This window comes from Vigna unguiculata, chromosome 6, assembly GCF_004118075.2.
Source record: "Vigna unguiculata cultivar IT97K-499-35 chromosome 6, ASM411807v1, whole genome shotgun sequence".
Lineage (NCBI taxonomy): Eukaryota > Viridiplantae > Streptophyta > Magnoliopsida > Fabales > Fabaceae > Vigna > Vigna unguiculata.
Genome location: NC_040284.1, coordinates 25686790 through 25706304, shown reverse-complemented (window position 1 = coordinate 25706304; position 19515 = coordinate 25686790). Strand labels below are relative to the sequence as shown.

General features: G+C 31.9%; 2 protein-coding genes across 2 annotated transcripts; both read right to left on the bottom strand.

The window, feature by feature from the left end:
• Window positions 1-8605: 8605 nt before the first annotated feature.
• On the bottom strand, window positions 8606-9777 carry LOC114187104 (transcription factor bHLH148-like). Its single transcript, XM_028075235.1, has one exon. It carries the CDS (start codon window positions 9452-9454, stop codon window positions 8846-8848), a length of 609 nt encoding a protein of 202 aa, XP_027931036.1. The 5' UTR covers window positions 9455-9777; the 3' UTR covers window positions 8606-8845.
• Window positions 9778-18070: 8293 nt separating this feature from the next.
• On the bottom strand, window positions 18071-19339 carry LOC114186617 (protein SINE3). Its single transcript, XM_028074572.1, has 2 exons — window positions 19014-19339; window positions 18071-18740 (listed from the first exon to the last, which is right to left on the bottom strand). Exons 1-2 carry the CDS (start codon window positions 19206-19208, stop codon window positions 18306-18308), a joined length of 630 nt encoding a protein of 209 aa, XP_027930373.1. The 5' UTR covers window positions 19209-19339; the 3' UTR covers window positions 18071-18305.
• Window positions 19340-19515: the final 176 nt, after the last annotated feature.

Sequence of the window (19515 nt, the reverse complement as noted above, 5' to 3'; positions counted from 1 at the left end):
TAATTATTGTTCATGTGTGTTTCATATTTATTTAATGTTCATCAATAAAAATTAAAAAAATAATAAAATAATAAAATAACTATATTTTAATGTTATTAAAAATCAAATATAATTAAATATAAGGAAGATTAAATCAACAAAACAACCAGCAAAATAAAAATAGTCATAAACATCTAAAAAATTATAAAAAAAAACAAATATATAAAATATTTTAGTAGAAACCTTAAAAGTTCCAAAATCATTATTTTGTATAAGTACGTTATTGTCTAAAACAAACTTTAAAATGATATTTTTGTCTTTATAAAATTTGTTATATATATTTATACTATCTTAATTAATGTATTTAATTATTTCAACTTTCAATGTAAAAATGAAGGAACCGAAGCAAATTAATTATCCTTAACCAATATCCTTATGACACTGATTAGCATTCTCCGTATTTTTAATAAGTGATTTAATAAAAAGAAATGAAAGATAAAAATGAAAATTAAATAAAAATATTTTTTAATTTTGATTTTCCATTATTTTTTATATGTTATTTATATGTTGTACCTTCAAAATATAAATTGATGTTAAAATACACAACAAATCCAGATAAAAGAAAGCTCAACTCACGTTAAAATATAATATCACCTCAAACTTCTCTTTTATCTTTCATATTTTACATCGTTCAATTTTATCGTTTATACTCAACATAGAATTTAAACTTTAGATTTCTAACATAAATAAATTATATATATATATATATATATATATATATATATCAGACTTATGTTATTTATTTGAATTAAAAAATTAGAAAATTCTAATTTCAACCCCTTGAATTAATATATGAAATTTTATTTTAAACAACAAAAATACATTCATCAAATTAATCTATACAGATCCAAATTTCTTTAACTTAACAGGATAAGTTATATCGGAACATATAATCTCATGTTGTTCAGAGACATAACTATTGGATTGATTGAGTGTATGATTTGTTATAAAGTCTTTACATGTAATTCTTGTCCGAAAAAGAGAGTAAAGAAAGAAAGAAATGATATATACTTTTTTTTGTATTTAAATCAGACAACATAAGAATAATTTCTTTTATAAATTTCCCAAACCCTCCCCTCAAATTCTACTATTAGTTCTCTGAAATTGAATAAATATTAATAGAAAAGTAGAACAGCATAAAAAGAATAGACATGGTGATAGTAGACATAATTGTAGGAGTTCGAAAATCTGGAAAATTTGTCGGCAAGGAAGAAGACGAAGCAAATGTGCAATATTTAAGGGGTGAACTCCTCACACATATCTGCATAAACAAACACATATGGGGTGCCATCTCCACACACACACTATACCCACCTTTTTCTTTTTCTCTTTTCCCACTTTTTTTCTTTTTTTTTTTTGCTTGAGTTTGATGGACAAGCCATGACCCCTCCATGTGGTTTAGGGAAACCTTTTAAATAAATTATTCACATCTTTCAAATGCTTGTCCTTTTCTTTACCTTAGCTTTTCTTCTACTCACATGGAGCAGGCCATATCAAAAAAGCATTTTACATTGCAAAAGTAAACTACAACAATAACTGTTCAATTCTGAACATCACATGCCAAAGATAAATGCTTTATCTATATCATTTTTTCAACCATCTTTCTGCCCCTTATTCTCATATATGACTAATTATAATCTTTTCTTTTCCATTCTCACAGAGACTTCAGGGAAACAAAAGAAACACCAGGAGGGAACAGATACATCATGGTGATGATGATGACCTTGTATATATTATCTTGAAAGTGTGTGACATCATCATCATGTTATTTGGCACACTCACAGGACACGTTTATCTGGAATCCTTCTCAGGAAGACTTTCGATATAAGGACTATACTGCACTCGTTCGAGCCAGTTTTAACCATCGATTCTGATACCATATTAAGTCTACAGAGGAGATTTCACTGGATAGAACAAACACCATTGAGATCTGAATCCAACCACATAAGATATTAATACCACTCTCAACCCAAAATTTTAAGACAATAGATTTATAGGTCTTCATTCTTATATAGTGTTCCATTTTCTTATTTTTAACCAATATGAGACTTAAACTCATATTTATATTCCTAACAATTTTGGTATGTAACAGAAAAAATGATAAGGAGTAGAAATTAGAAAGCAATGAAGCTTAACGTTTGAGTTAGCGGGGACAGAGATTTGTAATCTCATCACCACCATGTTATATAATTAGCCACCAAAAATAATTTACGAGATGCTTTAATATATAGTTAGTGGGAGGGTCTAATCCTCATCACCGCCATGTTCTTAAAGGTACTCTAAGCTTAGCTTTAATATATAGTTAGTGTAGTGATAAAGCAGAATCTGATAGCTACTTATTTTAAGTAACGACAATTGATTTGAGGCACCGTTGTATGCCACAAACTAAGCACTAATTATTTGATGCGTTGAGGATGTGCTGGTATATTCCTAATTAATTATCATTATGTTCCCAAAGGGTTAGTGCTGCAACTTTAGTCTTCTTCACAATTTCAAAAACTACTCCTAATTGCGGATTAATTAATACTATATGCATGTCATAAATCACAATTTGCAAGTTTCTTCAGCCATTTATATATCACTTTTCGTTTAATTAATAAAAAATACAAAGAGAAAGATACTCAAATATCAAGGCATGTCCCTAGTTTAATCAATTGCCTCCTTTAAAGGTCAAGCAGTATTATTCTTTTTGGACTTTCTTTGATGGTCAGATTATAATAAGAATATATAGATAGTATAAAAATGATATAACTAAGAGTAGGAAAAAAAATATTACCATAATATTTAACATAAAACTAAAAATAAAGCTGTTAAGCACTCCATGATTAGGGCATGATGCATACATAATCTAGTTCTTCCCTTTCTTGATCTTTACAGTGAAACACATTTGCTTCATACAGCTAAAAAATAAAAACATAATTTAATTTATGAAATGGTTCTAAAATTACATGTAATAGAAATGAACTTTGGCAATCATAAACTTGTAAATATTAGATAAGTATAGGATAATTCAAGTTTTTCCTCATGAATATCATGACTTACGACATTACATTGAACTATAGACTCTCATATGCCAGCTCTTAAAACACACACACGAGCTTAAGACTCGTCCAACATGAATTCTTAAACATATGGTTTCAATGATTATAATATTTAATTACTCTCAACATATATCATACTCTATCTCAATCAATACTTTATACACACAAATCAAACATTACAGAATATTATAAAATATTAAATATAAGAGTAAAGTATATAAGTAATATTTTATCTAATTTTATTAGACTAAAACTACTTACCCCTTTTTATCCTCTTTCTTTATATAAAGTTATCATATTCAACTAAAAGAATTATATTTAATATAATTTCATAATATAATATAAAAATAAATAAAATAAAACTTAAAAGTAAAACTTTAAATAATAAAGTGTGAATCAATATTTCACAATAAATAATTAAGAAAAAAATAAAAAAAATAAAAAATAAATAGGTAAATAGTTCACTGAGAATATCTATAACTATATATAAAAGAGGATTCCCTCTTTTGTGTCCATATTTCATAATTTCAACTTTACCCTTTACAATATAATTATTTGTTAAATTTTTAAAAATTAACTGTTATTTTTACAAGTTTTTATAAAACTATTTACTTATTTCCTTTTTCCTTTTTCTTCTATTCATCAACCGTTATTTTCTCATATTTTCTCCCTACATTTCACTTTATTTTTAATAAATATAATTTAATTTTGTTTATTAACTTAATAATATTACAATATCTTCCATTACTAATATAATATTTATAAAGAGAATTCCTCTTTTTGAATCCACTTTTTATTTTTCAATTTTACCCTTAATTAATATTTTAAAAATTAATTATTTTATAATTATTTTTTTAACCTTTTTTTAATTTTTTTTATTTTAATCATTATTCTAAAAACATTTTTTTGACAGTTATTTTATTTAACAATAATTTTAAAATTTATTATATATTTAACAACTATTTTAAATTTTATTATATATATTTTAAAAATAAATATTATTTATCTTATACAAATTAAAAAATACAGATACACATGTGCAACAGTATATAAATAAAAGTGTTGTTTATAAATAGTTAAATAATAAAAGCATATAAGAATAAAATACTCGTATGATGAAGAAAAGGAGATGGAAAGAGAGCGGCGAAAGATATGGAGGGACAAATATAATATTATAATAATAGGGAGAAATTTTGTTTTTATTTTCAAAAATAAGATAGACTAAGGATATTTATAATTTTTTTTTAATTATATTAATAATTTAATAATTTGTTTATTTATTTAACGTAGAGTGCACAATAGTACTTTTTTCCTTTTAAGAAGATAATATTATTATATTTTTATGTTTAAAACCTGTATTGCATGCTTTTTACATTATTTTTGGAAAATTATTATTTTAAATTTTATTATTTTTATTGGACCTTAGTATATAACTTCTTAAAAATTATTTAATTTATGTTCTGATATTATATTTTATCTAAATAAAGTACAAAGGATTTTCTTAAACAAAACCATAAGCTTCTAACTTCATATTTTCTAGAAAAAGAATATATATATATATACTGTGCACCAATATATGGAAACAATGATGCAGCGTTTTTACATAAAAAGGGTGAGGTTTTTTAGTGGTTTCCTTTTAATTCTCATGAGAGAATTTTAGTGTTTTTTAGTCTTCTTTAGGTCCTGTTCGTTTATGATGATGTTACTGTGGAAACCGATTAGGGAGCGCGGATTCATGAATGGTACTGTGTTCCATTGTATGGATTCAAACCGATTACGAAAAGCGGATTTGAGGGATGTGTAGATTTTTTCATCCACCCTCTGATGAGCATATTAGAGAGTAAGGAGGGTTTATTCCGATTTTGCCCTCGTTTTTTCACTTGGCTCACATGCACACTGTAGTGCAATATTAGTCCTTTGCAGTGTTGTGTTTAGTGGAATCATGGCACCGGTTACGTAACCGGTGCCTTGTTTTTACAAAGGACGACACCGGTGTCGTTGATTTTTTTTTTTTTTTTACGTTTTCCTTAACTTTTTTGACTTTTTTTAAAATTTTTTTAACTTTTTTTTACATTCATAAAAATTTAATTTTTTTTATTTTAAAATTTTATATAATTTTAATATTTTTTTAATTCGTATTAATTAATGATAATTATTTTTATAACATCAAATTACAAAATCATTATCTTTTTCTACACAAGGGTATTATGGTAACTTAATAAATATATCTATTTTAACATATAATTTTATATATCACATCAATCAAATCTTTCACTAACTTTCATAAAAATTATCTCCAAATTCACTCACTTTACCCTCTAAATCCACTCAAAAAAACACAAATATCAATCCACCTAAATCTACACAAATCCATCTTCACACTCTCCCCCATATCCATCTACACAAAGGAACACACCCTTAATATTTCTTGAACTTATAACAAAGAAAGGTAAAGACTAGTATTTTCGTAATTTTGTGTATTACCACTAGTAAATGTATAAATAACTTATTTTTCCATTGTTGTATCGTTGACTGCAGTCACTTTTGACAATTTTCCTGTCTTGTTTCATTTGTCGCTTCAAACAGAAAATCCAAACATAAATCATTAACTAGAATTACTGTTAAGAGTATTTTTCTCTTAAAGGTGGGTTGAAGGAAATATTGTAGGATTTTCTTATTTTTATTTTAGTTATATATTTTTAACATTTTCCTACCGTAATAAGGATGAACAATGACGTTAAAAAATGTAGTTGTTCGCGTAAACAACAAAACAAAGTATTTAATAATGTAAATATTTATATATAAAATACTTATATAAGGAAATAGTGTTTAAACAACTTGTTTTTTTTTTATGACAAAAAGAAATATATATTAAAATAATAATTTGATTGTCCCAATTTATATACAAGAATTATATATATATATATAAAAGTACACATTGTGTAAAAAAGGAAGTGAATTTGTTACGCAACTAGCAACTAATAACAACGCACTTAGAAAAGAAAGCAACACATGAGACACTATCCAATAAGCTTTTGTAACATTTGGATTGACAAAATGTCAAGAGAAGTCTTCACTAAAAAAAATCCATATTTTAGTAGATGACTATGATGTTGGAACTTTGTTTTTATAAAAGATACCAAAGCAATAAGCAATATATTAACGTGCACACAACCATAATTAGTTTAATGATATATGAAAGCAAATGAAAGAATAGGAGAAGATGGGTGAATGAATTGTGAGAATAAAGGTGCATTAAAATCCAAACATGACATGAGTTTTTGTCTAAAAAACGGATGAAATTAAATAATGAGGTCATTTTCAAAATGTAGTATTAATTCTGGTAATGATTTTTGGATTATATAATAAGCAGCTTCATATAATTTTCTCTTATACAACTAATGCGACTCCAATCATGATGTCTATTCCTTATCTGGCCATCTTTTTCACGAGATATGAATTATTGATCACGTGTAAAACTATATGAAGCAAAATTTGGAATATGATATGGTGCTTACCAAGTGTTAAACAAATAGAGGTTGTTGAAAGTTGAAGGGAAAAAATTGCTTAACGAGGGTTCTTACCTCTTAACAAATGTTTTTGTGTGGCATGAGAGAAATAGGAATCGGGTTGGTTTTGAGTGGTATTATTATAAGAGGCGAACATGAGATCCCTTGTCCTTTTCCTTTACAGCATAATGAGACGAAAGCATTTGATGAAAGTTGAAAAGTGAGAGCGTATGAAGAGAAGAGAATTGCGTGGAATAAAGTATTGGTTCATTCCGGGGTAAATTAATCGAGAATATCTTTGTCAGAAGAAACATTTTTAGGAGAAACTAATGAGCAAAGGAGAGGACAAGAACACAAAGGGAATAAATTTGTTAATTTGTTATTCACTTTTTTCCCCTTTCTTGAATCTGTTTTAGCCGTGATGCTAACATCTGTGTTACCAGGACCAATGACCATTGCGAGTTGTTTGAAAATAGTCAAGTTTTTTAGAAGACAATGGCGCAGGATGTTGACAGACACACCAGAACCAAACCAAGGGCTTGTATTTATATTGGATTTGTTTAATAAAAAAATAATAAAAGAAGCAGATTTGGTCCTCCTTTTGCATGTTTTTTGGGTGTTGTCAGAATCCCCAATTGGGAGACCCTGGCATGATGTAAAAAGCAAAATTGAATAGGCACATGGGAGGTATTGAATTCTGGTCACTGATTACTGAAAAAAATGAAATAAATAAGTGGAAGCATCACGTGATGAACTTTAAAGGAAGGTAGCAGCAAATGTTAAAGGGTTGGGTTGGGTTGGGTTGTGTTGTGGGTGGTCCTGTGGTTCAATAATGAAGCCATGCCCTGCTTTTTTGTGAGCCATTTTTGTTCATGAATGATGATCCTGAAATGGGGGTCTAGGAGGAGGATGAGCCACTACTATTGATAGCGATCAAACTCAGGCACTCGTGTGCTCTCGCTGCCACCGAAAGTGAGAGGGGGCACTTTTTTGGTCTCAGACTCAAAACAGAGTGGACACGTGTCGACCCGTTAGTGGGCCAGGACATTTGCCCCCATGTGAAGTATTAACCTCTGCAGCTTCTCAGATACGCCTACTAAATTCATGAGTTTATTATTTGTGATGAGGGAAGGAAGTGAAGGTTTTGGCCGGTAAAGGTTAATAATATCAGTGGGGTTGTGGAAGAGAAGGAGAAAGAGAGAGAGAGAGAGAGTGATGTAAAAATGTCAGCAGGGTCGTACGAGGTGGGGGACAAGCCACATGGGACCATAGTAATGTGTCGAATAAGCATGTTTTTTGGCACTTTCGGCAAAAACTTTAGACAAGTGCAGTTAGCTATGCAATTTCGATGACACAAACTCCCTTTCCAACGGGGTAACTAACGGCTAACTTATCCTGCACCATGCCATTGCTTACTTAGTCACATAAAACTCTTTCCACAACTTCAGTATCGCAAAACCACACCCATTAAGAAAAAGCTGTCGCACCCCATTTTTGTTCCACCGCTGCTGCTGCACCTGCCCATCACGCACAACACAACCTACCAAAACCTCTATCACTATATTTTCAAATTTTAATACATATTATCTTAAGTTATTTCTCAACACACATTTATACTTTGCCGTAATTTTCTCACAATAATTAATTTCGCAATGAAAACTCGACCGTCTCGTCAGACAATTTTCAAACCTTGCTACTAACACTGCACGCCGTGAATTCCTTACCTTAACAGACATCATTTCCATTAATTGGTTATTACCCTCAACGGTAGGATAGTTCCGATTGTAGGCTGCGTAACTCTAATCTACCACCTACTTCTTCATCATCATCATCACCTTCATCATCACATCAACATCCTGTTCTTTTATCAATCCACCACTTGATTTCGACAAAAAATGATTGATATATATATATATATATATATATATATATATATATATATATATATAAATAAATGTTTTTATGTTTTTTAGGAATCAAAACAGAGCAACAACCAAGATTCACGAGACCTCTAAATCATTCTTGTCCGGTAGGTGATTTTCTCATGAACGTCGCAAGCTAATTAGGTATTGAGATTGAATTGGAGAAAAAGGTAAAATTGAAAAAAAAAAAAAAAGGAAAATAGAGGAAGATATAATATGTATGTACTGGACAATTAACATAAGCCGAGACGACTGAGGGTGAAAACGAGGCAAATGATAACAAAAATCGAGAGAGAGAAATATATGACACGTGGCACAGGCGCCGGAAGGTGGATCAACTCGGCGGCGCGGAGGTGGATGCGGCGGCGGCGGAGGAAGAGGAAGAGGAAGAGGAGGAGCCGAGGAGTAATTGAGCGAGATCCGCCATGGCGCGAACCTGCATCTCGAGCGCGGGTATGTAATCGATGGCCTCTTCGAGAATGATCGGGAGCGGCTCTTTTCTGCAACCGGGAACCAACCGGCCGAGGACTCTAACTCTGCGCTGAACGGCGGGAAGGGTTTTTCCCTTGAGGCGGAGGACGCTGAAGCGGGGCTTCTTGGGGCGGGGCGGGCCGAGCGCCACCTTGTGTCGCCTGTGCGGTGTCTTCCTGAACTTGAGCTTGAGGCGGTTGGTGAGGATGGCGCGGCTCCAGCGCGTCCTCCCGCGGGCGGCGACGGCGAGGACTCTGTCGGCGGCCTCGCGGACGGCCCTGCCACGGCGGGGCGCGTCGGCGGAGATGTTGACACGCGCGATTGCCTGGCGGAGCTTGGAGGAATAGAGGTTCTGCTGCGCGTGGGTTTTCCATCTGGCGTGGGGTTGGGGCTTGGCGGGGGATTTCTTCTTCTTTGGGCGGTGAGAGTCACGCGTGCGATCGGTTGGGTTTGGCATGAGAGAGGAGGACATCTGGGACGATGTTAGAAAAGGGTTTCTATTTCTGGGAAATTGTTGGATTCAGATGGATGTGCGAAGATTCCGATGAAAGAGTGAAGAAATTATGCGTAGATTCTAGAAGTGAGAGGAGTGGGGTTTGAGGTTTGAAGGGTATATATATATATATAGATAGATGTATTGTAATTGTAATGCAATGCAATCTAACACAGACTCAACTTTTAGAAATGAATGAATGAATCGATGGTGTTTGTTTTGGTGTTTGGGTGGGTGAGGTGTCCCTTCACTCCCTTCCTCTGCGTCTGTTCAAGGTAGAGAGAGAGAATGAAGCCTTATATAAACCATTTTCTTTTTCTTTTTCTTTTTCTTCATTCATTCCTTATTAATTAACCTTCTTAATCATCCTTCTTCGTTTTTGGGTTTTCTTCTATTGGGCCTTGCTTCACTTCCTAAACCCTCGTAAAAGTGCTTCCTTTTTTCAATACCACACACTTCTTCTTTTTAAATGAAAACTCTTCTTTTCTTCTACTTCTTTTCTATTTTCCCAAAATAAATCTTCATTTAAACACTTCTTTATAAAACTCTACCAGCTGTTTACAAACTACTGTTTCGGGTGTAGGGACCAAGCACCTACAATCAACACTCAAATTACCTTTTTTCTCCTCTTGTCTGACGTCCTCCTTAGCGAGCTTATACAGTTCTTTCTCTTGTTGCTCGGTCGTCCAGTCAAGATCTTCTCGGATTTGCCCACAGTTAACATCTAGGTCCTGCATTTCGCTCCGTAGCTCGGCTCTCCTCCCGTTCGCTTGGTCGGGCGATCGGGGTACCTGTCTAAAAGGCTCCGATGCTTAAGTCAGTTTAAGACCGATCAGTAGATAGCAGTAAATGCTGTAATAAAATGCGAGTTAAAGGTCCTTAACAACTTACCTTGGGTTTCTATTTATAGTTTTTGGTTTGGGCCTGTGATTAGGGTTTCTTAATCATGGCCCAATTACGTTTTAAACCTGATTATTGATCTAGGTTTTGGTGTGGCCGCCCGACCGATGGGTCGTGCGTCCTGTCGGTTGTCTTCATAAAAGAGGATCCGCCTGACCGATGGTCCTTGGTCCGCCTGACCGATGGTAGGCCATACTGTACAACTACCATTTTTCTTTGCGTTTACGAATGCAATTAACATCACTCTAAGCTCGCAACGATAATCAAGATTAAATTGTTTGAGGCATGAAAAAAGTCATATAACTTTGATTCTTTTGTTATGTATTGTTTAAGGTGTTGTCTAATAAAGTATTACAATCCATTAAGTGGTGTTGTTGTGATGGATTATTGCGACTTATGCTTTTTCACGTTAGATTGTCTCCGCTTTTTTTTTTTTTTTTTCTTTCTTCTTCCTATCTCCAAAATAAACAGAATTGCAAATATCTTTATTGGAATTCTTTTGCTTATCCGACCATTTTAATTTCCTAAATATTCGTAAGCATGCGGTGTTATGCCTATAAAACCAATTAGGCAACCGATTACGCTACTGATAGGAAACTCTTGATAAAACACCACATTTATTATGATAGCAATTAGTGTCCTAAAAAATAAGGAAGATTTCATAAAATTTGATGAGAATAATCTTGATGAGAATAATCGATCTCTTAAGAAATAAAAAGGAGTAAAAATTTGATGGGAGCAACCTGTTTCCTTAGAAATAAAGAAGACATCCTAAAATCTTATGAGAATAACCTGTCTCCTGAAAAATAAATAAGATCACCTAAAATTTGATTAGAGCAACCAGTCTCGAAGGAAATAAAAATGAGTAAAAATTTGATGCGAGCAACCAATCTCCTAAGGAATAAAAAAATTATCCTAAAATCTAATAGGAGCAAGATCCCCTAAGGAATAAAACATATTGTCTAAAAACCAATGAGAGAATTATACTCTTAAGAAATAAAAAGGAGTTGATAATGAGCAATGAGTAGGAAAAATTTTAATGTTTTATATTCTCAAATATTACAAATATATATGGTATTAAGGTCGTCATGGATCCTAGTAATTCTTTTTGGAGACCTAACATTGTTGGACTCATAATGAAAGATATATCATTTGAGTTGATGAAAATTATTTAGTTTTACGCTTTATGATTCTAAGGTTAAATAGGTCATGTAGTGTTAGACTCAATTCCATTGTGCTAAATAAACTCAAAATCAATTGGATTAAGATAGTCATATATCTTTAAAGCCTCACACACTTTAAAAAGTTAAGGTTAAGGAAGTTATGTGATGGTAAGTCCAAGGTGTTAGGCTTACAACCAATCAAATAATGATGGAGAAGCTCACGATGAATCGTGACATTTATTGCGATGATTAGTGAAAAAAAGAAAGAATCACATAATAAGGGTGAAGTGTTTATAAGAGTAAATAATGTGTTTTGAGATAATAAAGGCAAAAGGCAACCTAAAAGTTGAGGAGATAAGAGAATAAATAAAATTAGATGTTCTAATTGATTAAATTTTATCTATTAGCTAGAACAATTCCTTAGGTCACAAGTTAATTCTTTATAATTCAAAAAATACCACTTTTTTCTTCTTCCCGGTACTGTTTCAATATCTTTCTTTATAAACATTTATAAAAAGATAAATGTCAACTTTCGCGAAAATGAATTAATAAACTTTGTAAACTTTAAGCAGAAACTTATGAACGAAGAAGGATGGTGGAAGTTAGTATTAGACCAAAGGCTAATTTAGAACAAGATAATACAATGTAAAAGACTATTTTTTACGGACAAAAACAAAAAAGATATTATAAAATTTGATGTTACTTAATGGATTAATACTTGGGAACATGTAAGAAAACTTGAATTGATTTTCATTCTCAGTGAAGCCCAGACAACATAGTTAATCTGCTTAAAATAAAAACTAATACCTCTAAAAAGGCTAATAGCATTTATTTTTCTAAATCCAGAAGAATTTACCCATTTAATGGATCTTCAATACTTTTAAAATTACATTTTACGTTTGTTTCAAAGCGACCAACATAAAAACGTTATTATGTGAGGAAAATAATTGTATTTTGTGAGTATGTTTATGTGCAAGAAACTTGGTAACATGTGGGTACACATAAATTTGAAGAAGTTTTGTTTTGGTAAACCTAACATTTTTGTGTTTTTGTAACTTCCCTAAAAGGTATGGCAGCATACATGGACCCAACTCAGTCCTCCAAATCACATCCAAAGGATATTTGTCTTCACAAAGCTATTATGAATTTCCACTCATTCATTTAGTTTTCAGAACTTTATACATATATATATATATATATATAAAAGAGAGAGAAAGAGAGAAATTACTGAGAAAAAAGATGAACTAACATTACTATTTGAATGAAATAGTAATCTGAATGATGAAGTGATTTGAATGAAATGAAATCGAAACACAAAGGCATGTTACTTGAACAGCCTAACCAGAGACATTCTGAGATTTTTGTGTGCGTTCCTGAATTCGGTGGTTGTTGTCTCTCTTCACATCTTACACCTTTTTTGCATTTATTTACGTTGTCAACTTCCGTAAAATGAAAGCAATGCGTTATTCTGCTTTCAAAATATGTCGTTTCTGCTGCCTCGAAAATAGTGAATCATCCACCAACCTTTGTTTCCATCATTACATTACACCACCCTTTCAACTTCTTATCAAACCTTAATACAAGTCATAACAATTTTTACCTTTTATTATGTTTAATATACCCGATAAGTCTTATAAGATTCATTGTTTTCTTTATATTCTCGGATAAAATATTATACAAGTATTTTTTTTATTAATTGAGATTTTATATTTGTTCATGTTAGTTTTTTTAATTAATATATAAATAATTTGTATTTTTTTATTTTAGTTTGTATTTGGATCGTATTAAAGTTTATTTAGATTTTAATTAAAATTATAATTTAATTTTGACGAAAAAAATAAAAAATTGTATTTTTTATAATTAAGTGAATTCGTCAGCCAACCCGTTTAACCCGTCAAGTGGTGGGTTGGGTCGGGTTCGAATTTTTTTGACTCGCTAAAAAGTGAACCGATTTGGATTGACTCACTAAATCATCAACCCGTGGTGAATTGAGTCGGATCGAACCGAGTTATCCGTTTTGACAGCTCTAATATTTTGAAATTAATTTTTAAAGATAAAATCAGAATGAAATTTCATTTGAGTAGTATCCGAACATATTTCTTCACTCTTTGGAATAGAACATGAGACATAAGACACTATTTGTCTTTCACCTATTGACCAAAAACATAGGACCCCAGAATTATTTCTTCTCATTTGCGTGCATTGATTAATTATTGGGTTTCATGATCTGCTAACACCAAAATAAAGAAGCGATAGATATGCATGTGGTTTGTTGTGGCACTTTTCTGCACTTGGCAATGCTTTGAGTTTTGGTTCTGGCTTTGGAGTTTTACTCCTTTCAGATTGTGGATGGTTATGCTCCACCATACCTGAAATGGACCCCCTTTTATGCACCCTCTGCCACAAATATTTTATCGATATATACTACTCAATTATTTCACTGTTAACCCGTCACAAACAAAATATGGTGTCTTCTCTTGCTTTTTTATTTTCTTTCAGTTCCTAATCGCACATTCTGCTGTGAGGGAATGCAAATATCAAATGTGATTTTTTTTTTCATCTAATTAACGAGTGACGTAGTGTGCTAAAAAAGGAAGTGAAAAAAAAAAAAGTGTTAGATTAAAAATTTAATATGACAAGTTGTGGGTGTGAATCATTCATAGTTGTTAAAAGTAAAAGGTGAGGGCTGCTAGCTGCACATATAAACACAATTGCGGATATCATGGTCCATGGTTTTCATATATTTTTTTTCCTGTTCAGTGGCGACAGCTACACTTGTAGAAATTGTAAAGTTGGTTAGAAACTAGATGTTTTATACTTAAATGCATTTTGAACTCACAAACAAACTAAATTGTTTCAGTTTTAATTTAGTGATTTTTTCTTTTTTGTAAAGAATTAAACTATTATTTTTTATCTTTTAAAACGAATGTCATTTTTATTATTTTTAGTCATTAACACTCATTTTAAAGTAGTTAAATGATATGCATGTATAGAAAAAAAATGTCACGTATCAATAAACATAAAAAATAATTTCAGACTTTTGAAAGTTAAATATTGTTTTCTCAACATTATAGATGAGAATAAAATGTCGTTGATTTCATGAAAAGTAAAGATGCTGAAAGGTTAAATTCATTTTAATTTCTTAATTTTAATCAAAAATTAAACTATTTCATCTTTCAAATTTTGATTTAATTTAGTCTCTTTAATTTTAAAAATATATAAATTTAATTTTTTAATCAATTTTTATTATATTTATTTAACATTTTAAATATATTTTAAAATAGTTTCTTAATCAACATTGAAATAAATATGTATTAAACAGTGTAAATAACTCAAATATTATTTTGAGACATAAAATATTAAATAAATTTAATAATATTTTGTTAAAATAATTAAATATATATATTTTTAAAGTTAAAAAGCTAAATTAAATTAAAATTTAAGAAAAAAAACTAATTTTAATTTTCATAAAAAATTAAAAGAAGATAATCATAATTTTCAAAAAAATAAACGTACTGTAGAGAAATAATAAGAAAAGGTAAGTGGATAGATTAGTGAGAGGTAAGAAATTGACACTCTTTTCACCTTTCACCCATGTGGGTATAGAGATACCATGTGTACGTCAACAGAGATGACAGAAGAAAACCTTAGAATAATGCCAAATCACTGTTGGGCATCATGATGTGCCAGAGAGGTTGCCTCCCTTCTGTGCGACACAATGAAGAAAGGCTGGAGCATCATTAAATCAAAGTGCTCAAGGGTAATCCCAGATAATTAAATAATATCCACTTCACTCAAATCATTCTAAATGGATCAACAACGTGCATCTAATCATTATTTTAATTCACATCTATCAAGGAGCATGTACAAAAACTTGAGCACGATGAACCAGATTCAGGATATTGCACCAAAATTAAATGGGAAAAAAATCCTGACAATGTCAACAGCTAATTAATGAAACACCACCATTGTTGACAACTTGGTATGTGTAAACTCTATAGTTCCACGTTAAACGTGTTTAATACTAAGTTTAGAGATTATTATGTGCATGCATTGGATTGGGAGCCTTTTAAGATTTGGCAAGAATATATATAATGAAATTTATATGTTATTCCAGGAGTTTTGTTACCCGAAAGAGGAATAACCGTACAGTACGGGAGCGACACAGGAGTTATATAACTTCCATAGAAGACTGTTTATTCACTATTTGAACTCGATTGAATTCATGTACCATCTCGAGTTCTCACTCAATCACTATGTGTGAGTGGCATGCATGTGAACATAGAAACAAGAATGTGCACTAAATTCGATGTAGTGTAGTGTAGTGTAGTGCTGGGGAATCAAATTTACTTTTCCTACATCATTATACTCCTAGCACGACCCAGTGGTAAATAACAGCCACTCATTCCCCTGAGTTTTGGTAAAGAAGAAACGGTTTAAAAAAATTCCAACATAAAGTGGTGTTTTAGTGCAAATTTTTCTGATGCGGATGCACCAAATCTTACTCTCACATGCATTGGCTTGAAAAGTGCATTCATGGATTACACAGGTGAATTGAAGCCGTTTCTCAAGCAATCGCTTCTGTTGATAACAACCTCGTGAATATATTAGAAGCAATTATATTTCATAAACTATTAATGACTTTTATCATAATTAAACCCTCTTGCCCGATAAAAAAAAAAATGTAACTAATGAGTTATGACCAACATCGTCAGCGGTCCTTACGACATCAGAACTTTTTAGCTTCTTAATTATTTTTCTCCGTACTTTGTAACAACTCCAGGCCAACAATTAACACCGTTGTTTGAATTTATGTATTTGTCTTCTCCTTTTGAAATGATGCTATCTTCTAGTCCAAGAACAAATTCTAAAGTCAAAGCCAGATTAACAAATTGAAAGGAAAATATATATTATTGATATGCCAGCTGGCCTTTCCCAACAAAATATATATAATCATTGATAAAAAAAATAAAATCCAGAATAGATGGTCAAATATTGAAGGGAGAAAGGGTAAACGTACACAAGGATATTCGAACCAGCCTCCCCCAAGTTTCAAACAGACTAGACAAGATCATGCAGGATGAAAAATGCTGGCAATGATGTTTTCGAACTCAGATGTATCAATACACCATGTGGTAGATCAACTACTCGTGTCAGGATTTATTAATACAATTAGGATTCGGTTTTCGCAGTAGATATTGACGAGTATTCTGGCAGGGAGTGGCACCCACTAAAGCAAATTTTAGATAAGTTCATAAATAACTCCCATTTTTTTTATGTTTTGGTAAAATGTTTAGTTAAATTTATGCTAGTTTCTCAAGCTGCGGGTCCTATCATTAAATTCAACGGAGTAAATGATCTTGGAATTAAAAAATGTCATGCAGGGTTTTCGAAATGTTGCTCATGATCTGAATAAGACTATCATGTACTGGGCCAGAGGATATGAAATGGCCTGGTGAGGTCTTGATCAGCTGATTCCGCTCTTCGATCAATTGAAGGAATTTAGGATAGGCCCCGCAAAAGCAGAGAGAAAGAGAGAATGAAGACATTAACTATAAGCAAGAATAATAATAACATCGTCAAATAAAGCAGCAATGTTTGAATACATATTCTCAAGACCGCCAAATACAAAATAGAAACGAATACCAACTCCAGAAAGAAGAAAAGAAAAAATGTCAAAAAAGTTAAGAACGTAGCCATCTATTGGTTTATGGGTAAGGTTCTTCCTCTTTCATATGGTTCAATAGAGTTTTTCATCTATTCCTTCAATAATGGACAAGTATTTGAATCTAAATTGATCAACAGTATGTGGCCTCGCTTGATTACTATCGTCATTATCTAACTGTAAGGAGATGATCAATAAAACTTGACCGTGAACACTGTACGAGTAACTGCACCTAGACTAATTTGTTTGCAGTTATAACTTCAAATAAAGCACATGCCACCTAAATACAAACTATTTTCAGATCTTTTCGCTGGCTGAGTAAAGGTTCTTTGGTTCAATTTTTATTCACATAAACACAATTATTTGTCAACTTTCCGTTAGCTTCAAAAAGCTTGGGCTTAAAGTTCATACTTCTATAAGTACAATTTCTAATGAGCTGCAATACGAAATACAAAAAAAAGGGTTCGAAAAGAGGTTTGCATATTTAAATCGGTTCTGTTCATATTTTTAAAAACCGGATTTGGCACACGCCCTTACCTAAGGTGGGTAAAAATAACCTCAACTCACCAGCATGTGAAATCCATCGAGTCCATGACCAAAGAAAAGCATTTCAAGGTCATACCATTTGCAGCTGAATTGGTTCCCTTCCGAAATAAAACTGCCAATGACATTGTTCTTAGTGAATATTGTAATTTTCCCTCTAGAATTGCTCACAACGTGACAATACAGGGAGCTTAACTCAACGAACAAAACCTTTATAATGCATTAACACAAACCACGCGTAAAATTAAGATTTTATAAGGATCGGTTGAAGTAAACCAGACAGTTTCACAGATATATTCAGCTAACAGCATTAATCAACCACATCATACAAATACTGGTATTCATACGTATATTTATTACAACTTCAATGGCAGTCTATGCAACTTCAGGGCAATTCTACATTTCTAAGTACCTCAAGTCAAGTGTACGACTAAGAACGAGCTATATCAATTTCATCTGAATTTTCTGTTAAAAAGATACATTTACTAGATACATAACTGAAAATCTTACCACTTTTCCCCGTAATCTAAAAGCATATCAACCTTTTTGCTATAATGATTCATGTTGGCCTTGGTCCTCTGTAAGGGCTACGAGTATCTGAAGTGAAGAAAAGAACAGCTGATACTCCAATTACCCAAATGAAGGTAAACAGAAACAACATGCGCTTTTTCATTGAAATCAAATGAACAAACTGATCACTCTCCTCTGGCAGGGTATAGGTTTGGAGATCGCTTACGACATATTCAATTATTCTATCTAAAAGCTCTATTCTACGTTGGGGAGCAGCATTAACCGAATTGAGGAACTCAGTTTTAACATTTCTGAGAAAATTCACAGTAATCTCAGCCTCCACAGAATTAAACTTAGAACAGTCTATTTCATCTGCACCAGTACAACTAGTGGAGCTAATACTTCCCGTCTTGTCAATCAGTTTTTTAGGAGTTAAATCAGATGGAAGCAAAGTCACCGAGGAAGGTTCTTCCAAGAAGAAGGTCTGAAACATATTAAAAACATTAAAATGAGATGAAGTTTCCACCATCGATACAAAAATGCCTAATAAATCCAATATTCCAGTAGATTTTTGCAATTACGACCAGAATTGCGTTGAAAATATGGATATATATAAGCTGAACTTTAGGTAGAGTTATATTATCTTTCCTCACACAACTCGTATGACATGAACGCGACAAAGAAACATCACTAGAAGCATTGCAAAAAAAAAAAAAAAAGAGAGAAAACAAAACAAAACAGTGAGATTCGAACTTACTGTGAGATCTTCGTTGCGAATTGTATCTGAGATCTCTGAGAACGGTGATAAATCCACGGAATCTTCAGAAACCGATGCAAATGCCGCATTCAAGCTTTTATCGGCAATCTGGCGACAGGAAATGAGTGCCGAGAAATTCAATCTAAAATTAAAAACAGAAAAGAAAAACGAGAGATGTGAGAAGTTAGGGTTCATGAATCGTGTGCCTTGTTAGACCTCTTGGACGGAAAATCCTTAGTTCTGCCATGGTGGTTCTCTGCGGAACGCGCGAAAACCTTGTGTGGTGTTTGATTCTCTTTCATTGGCGGGAGTTTAACGGTGTTATGGGAAATTTCATTTTTTTTAAACTTTATATAGGTGGAGAATTGGAAACTGAGCTACTGTCGTCACATAACAAATGCTTATATTTTTCCTTTTCATATTTTACTAAGAATTATTTTTTGACACTTTATTAAATTTTAACAACTTTTTTTATAACATGAAATGTTATTTTTCAAAAAGT

Bases quoted from the DNA above. Each gene is read 5' to 3' on its own strand.
- LOC114187104 (XM_028075235.1), bottom strand. From the start codon at position 9,454: ATGTCCTCCTCTCTCATGCCAAACCCAACCGATCGCACGCGTGACTCT.
- LOC114186617 (XM_028074572.1), bottom strand. From the start codon at position 19,208: ATGAACCCTAACTTCTCACATCTCTCGTTTTTCTTTTCTGTTTTTAAT. The intron at 18,741-19,013 runs GTAAGTTCGAAT...AATATGTTTCAG, and splicing joins TTCGCAACGAAGATCTCACA to ACCTTCTTCTTGGAAGAACC.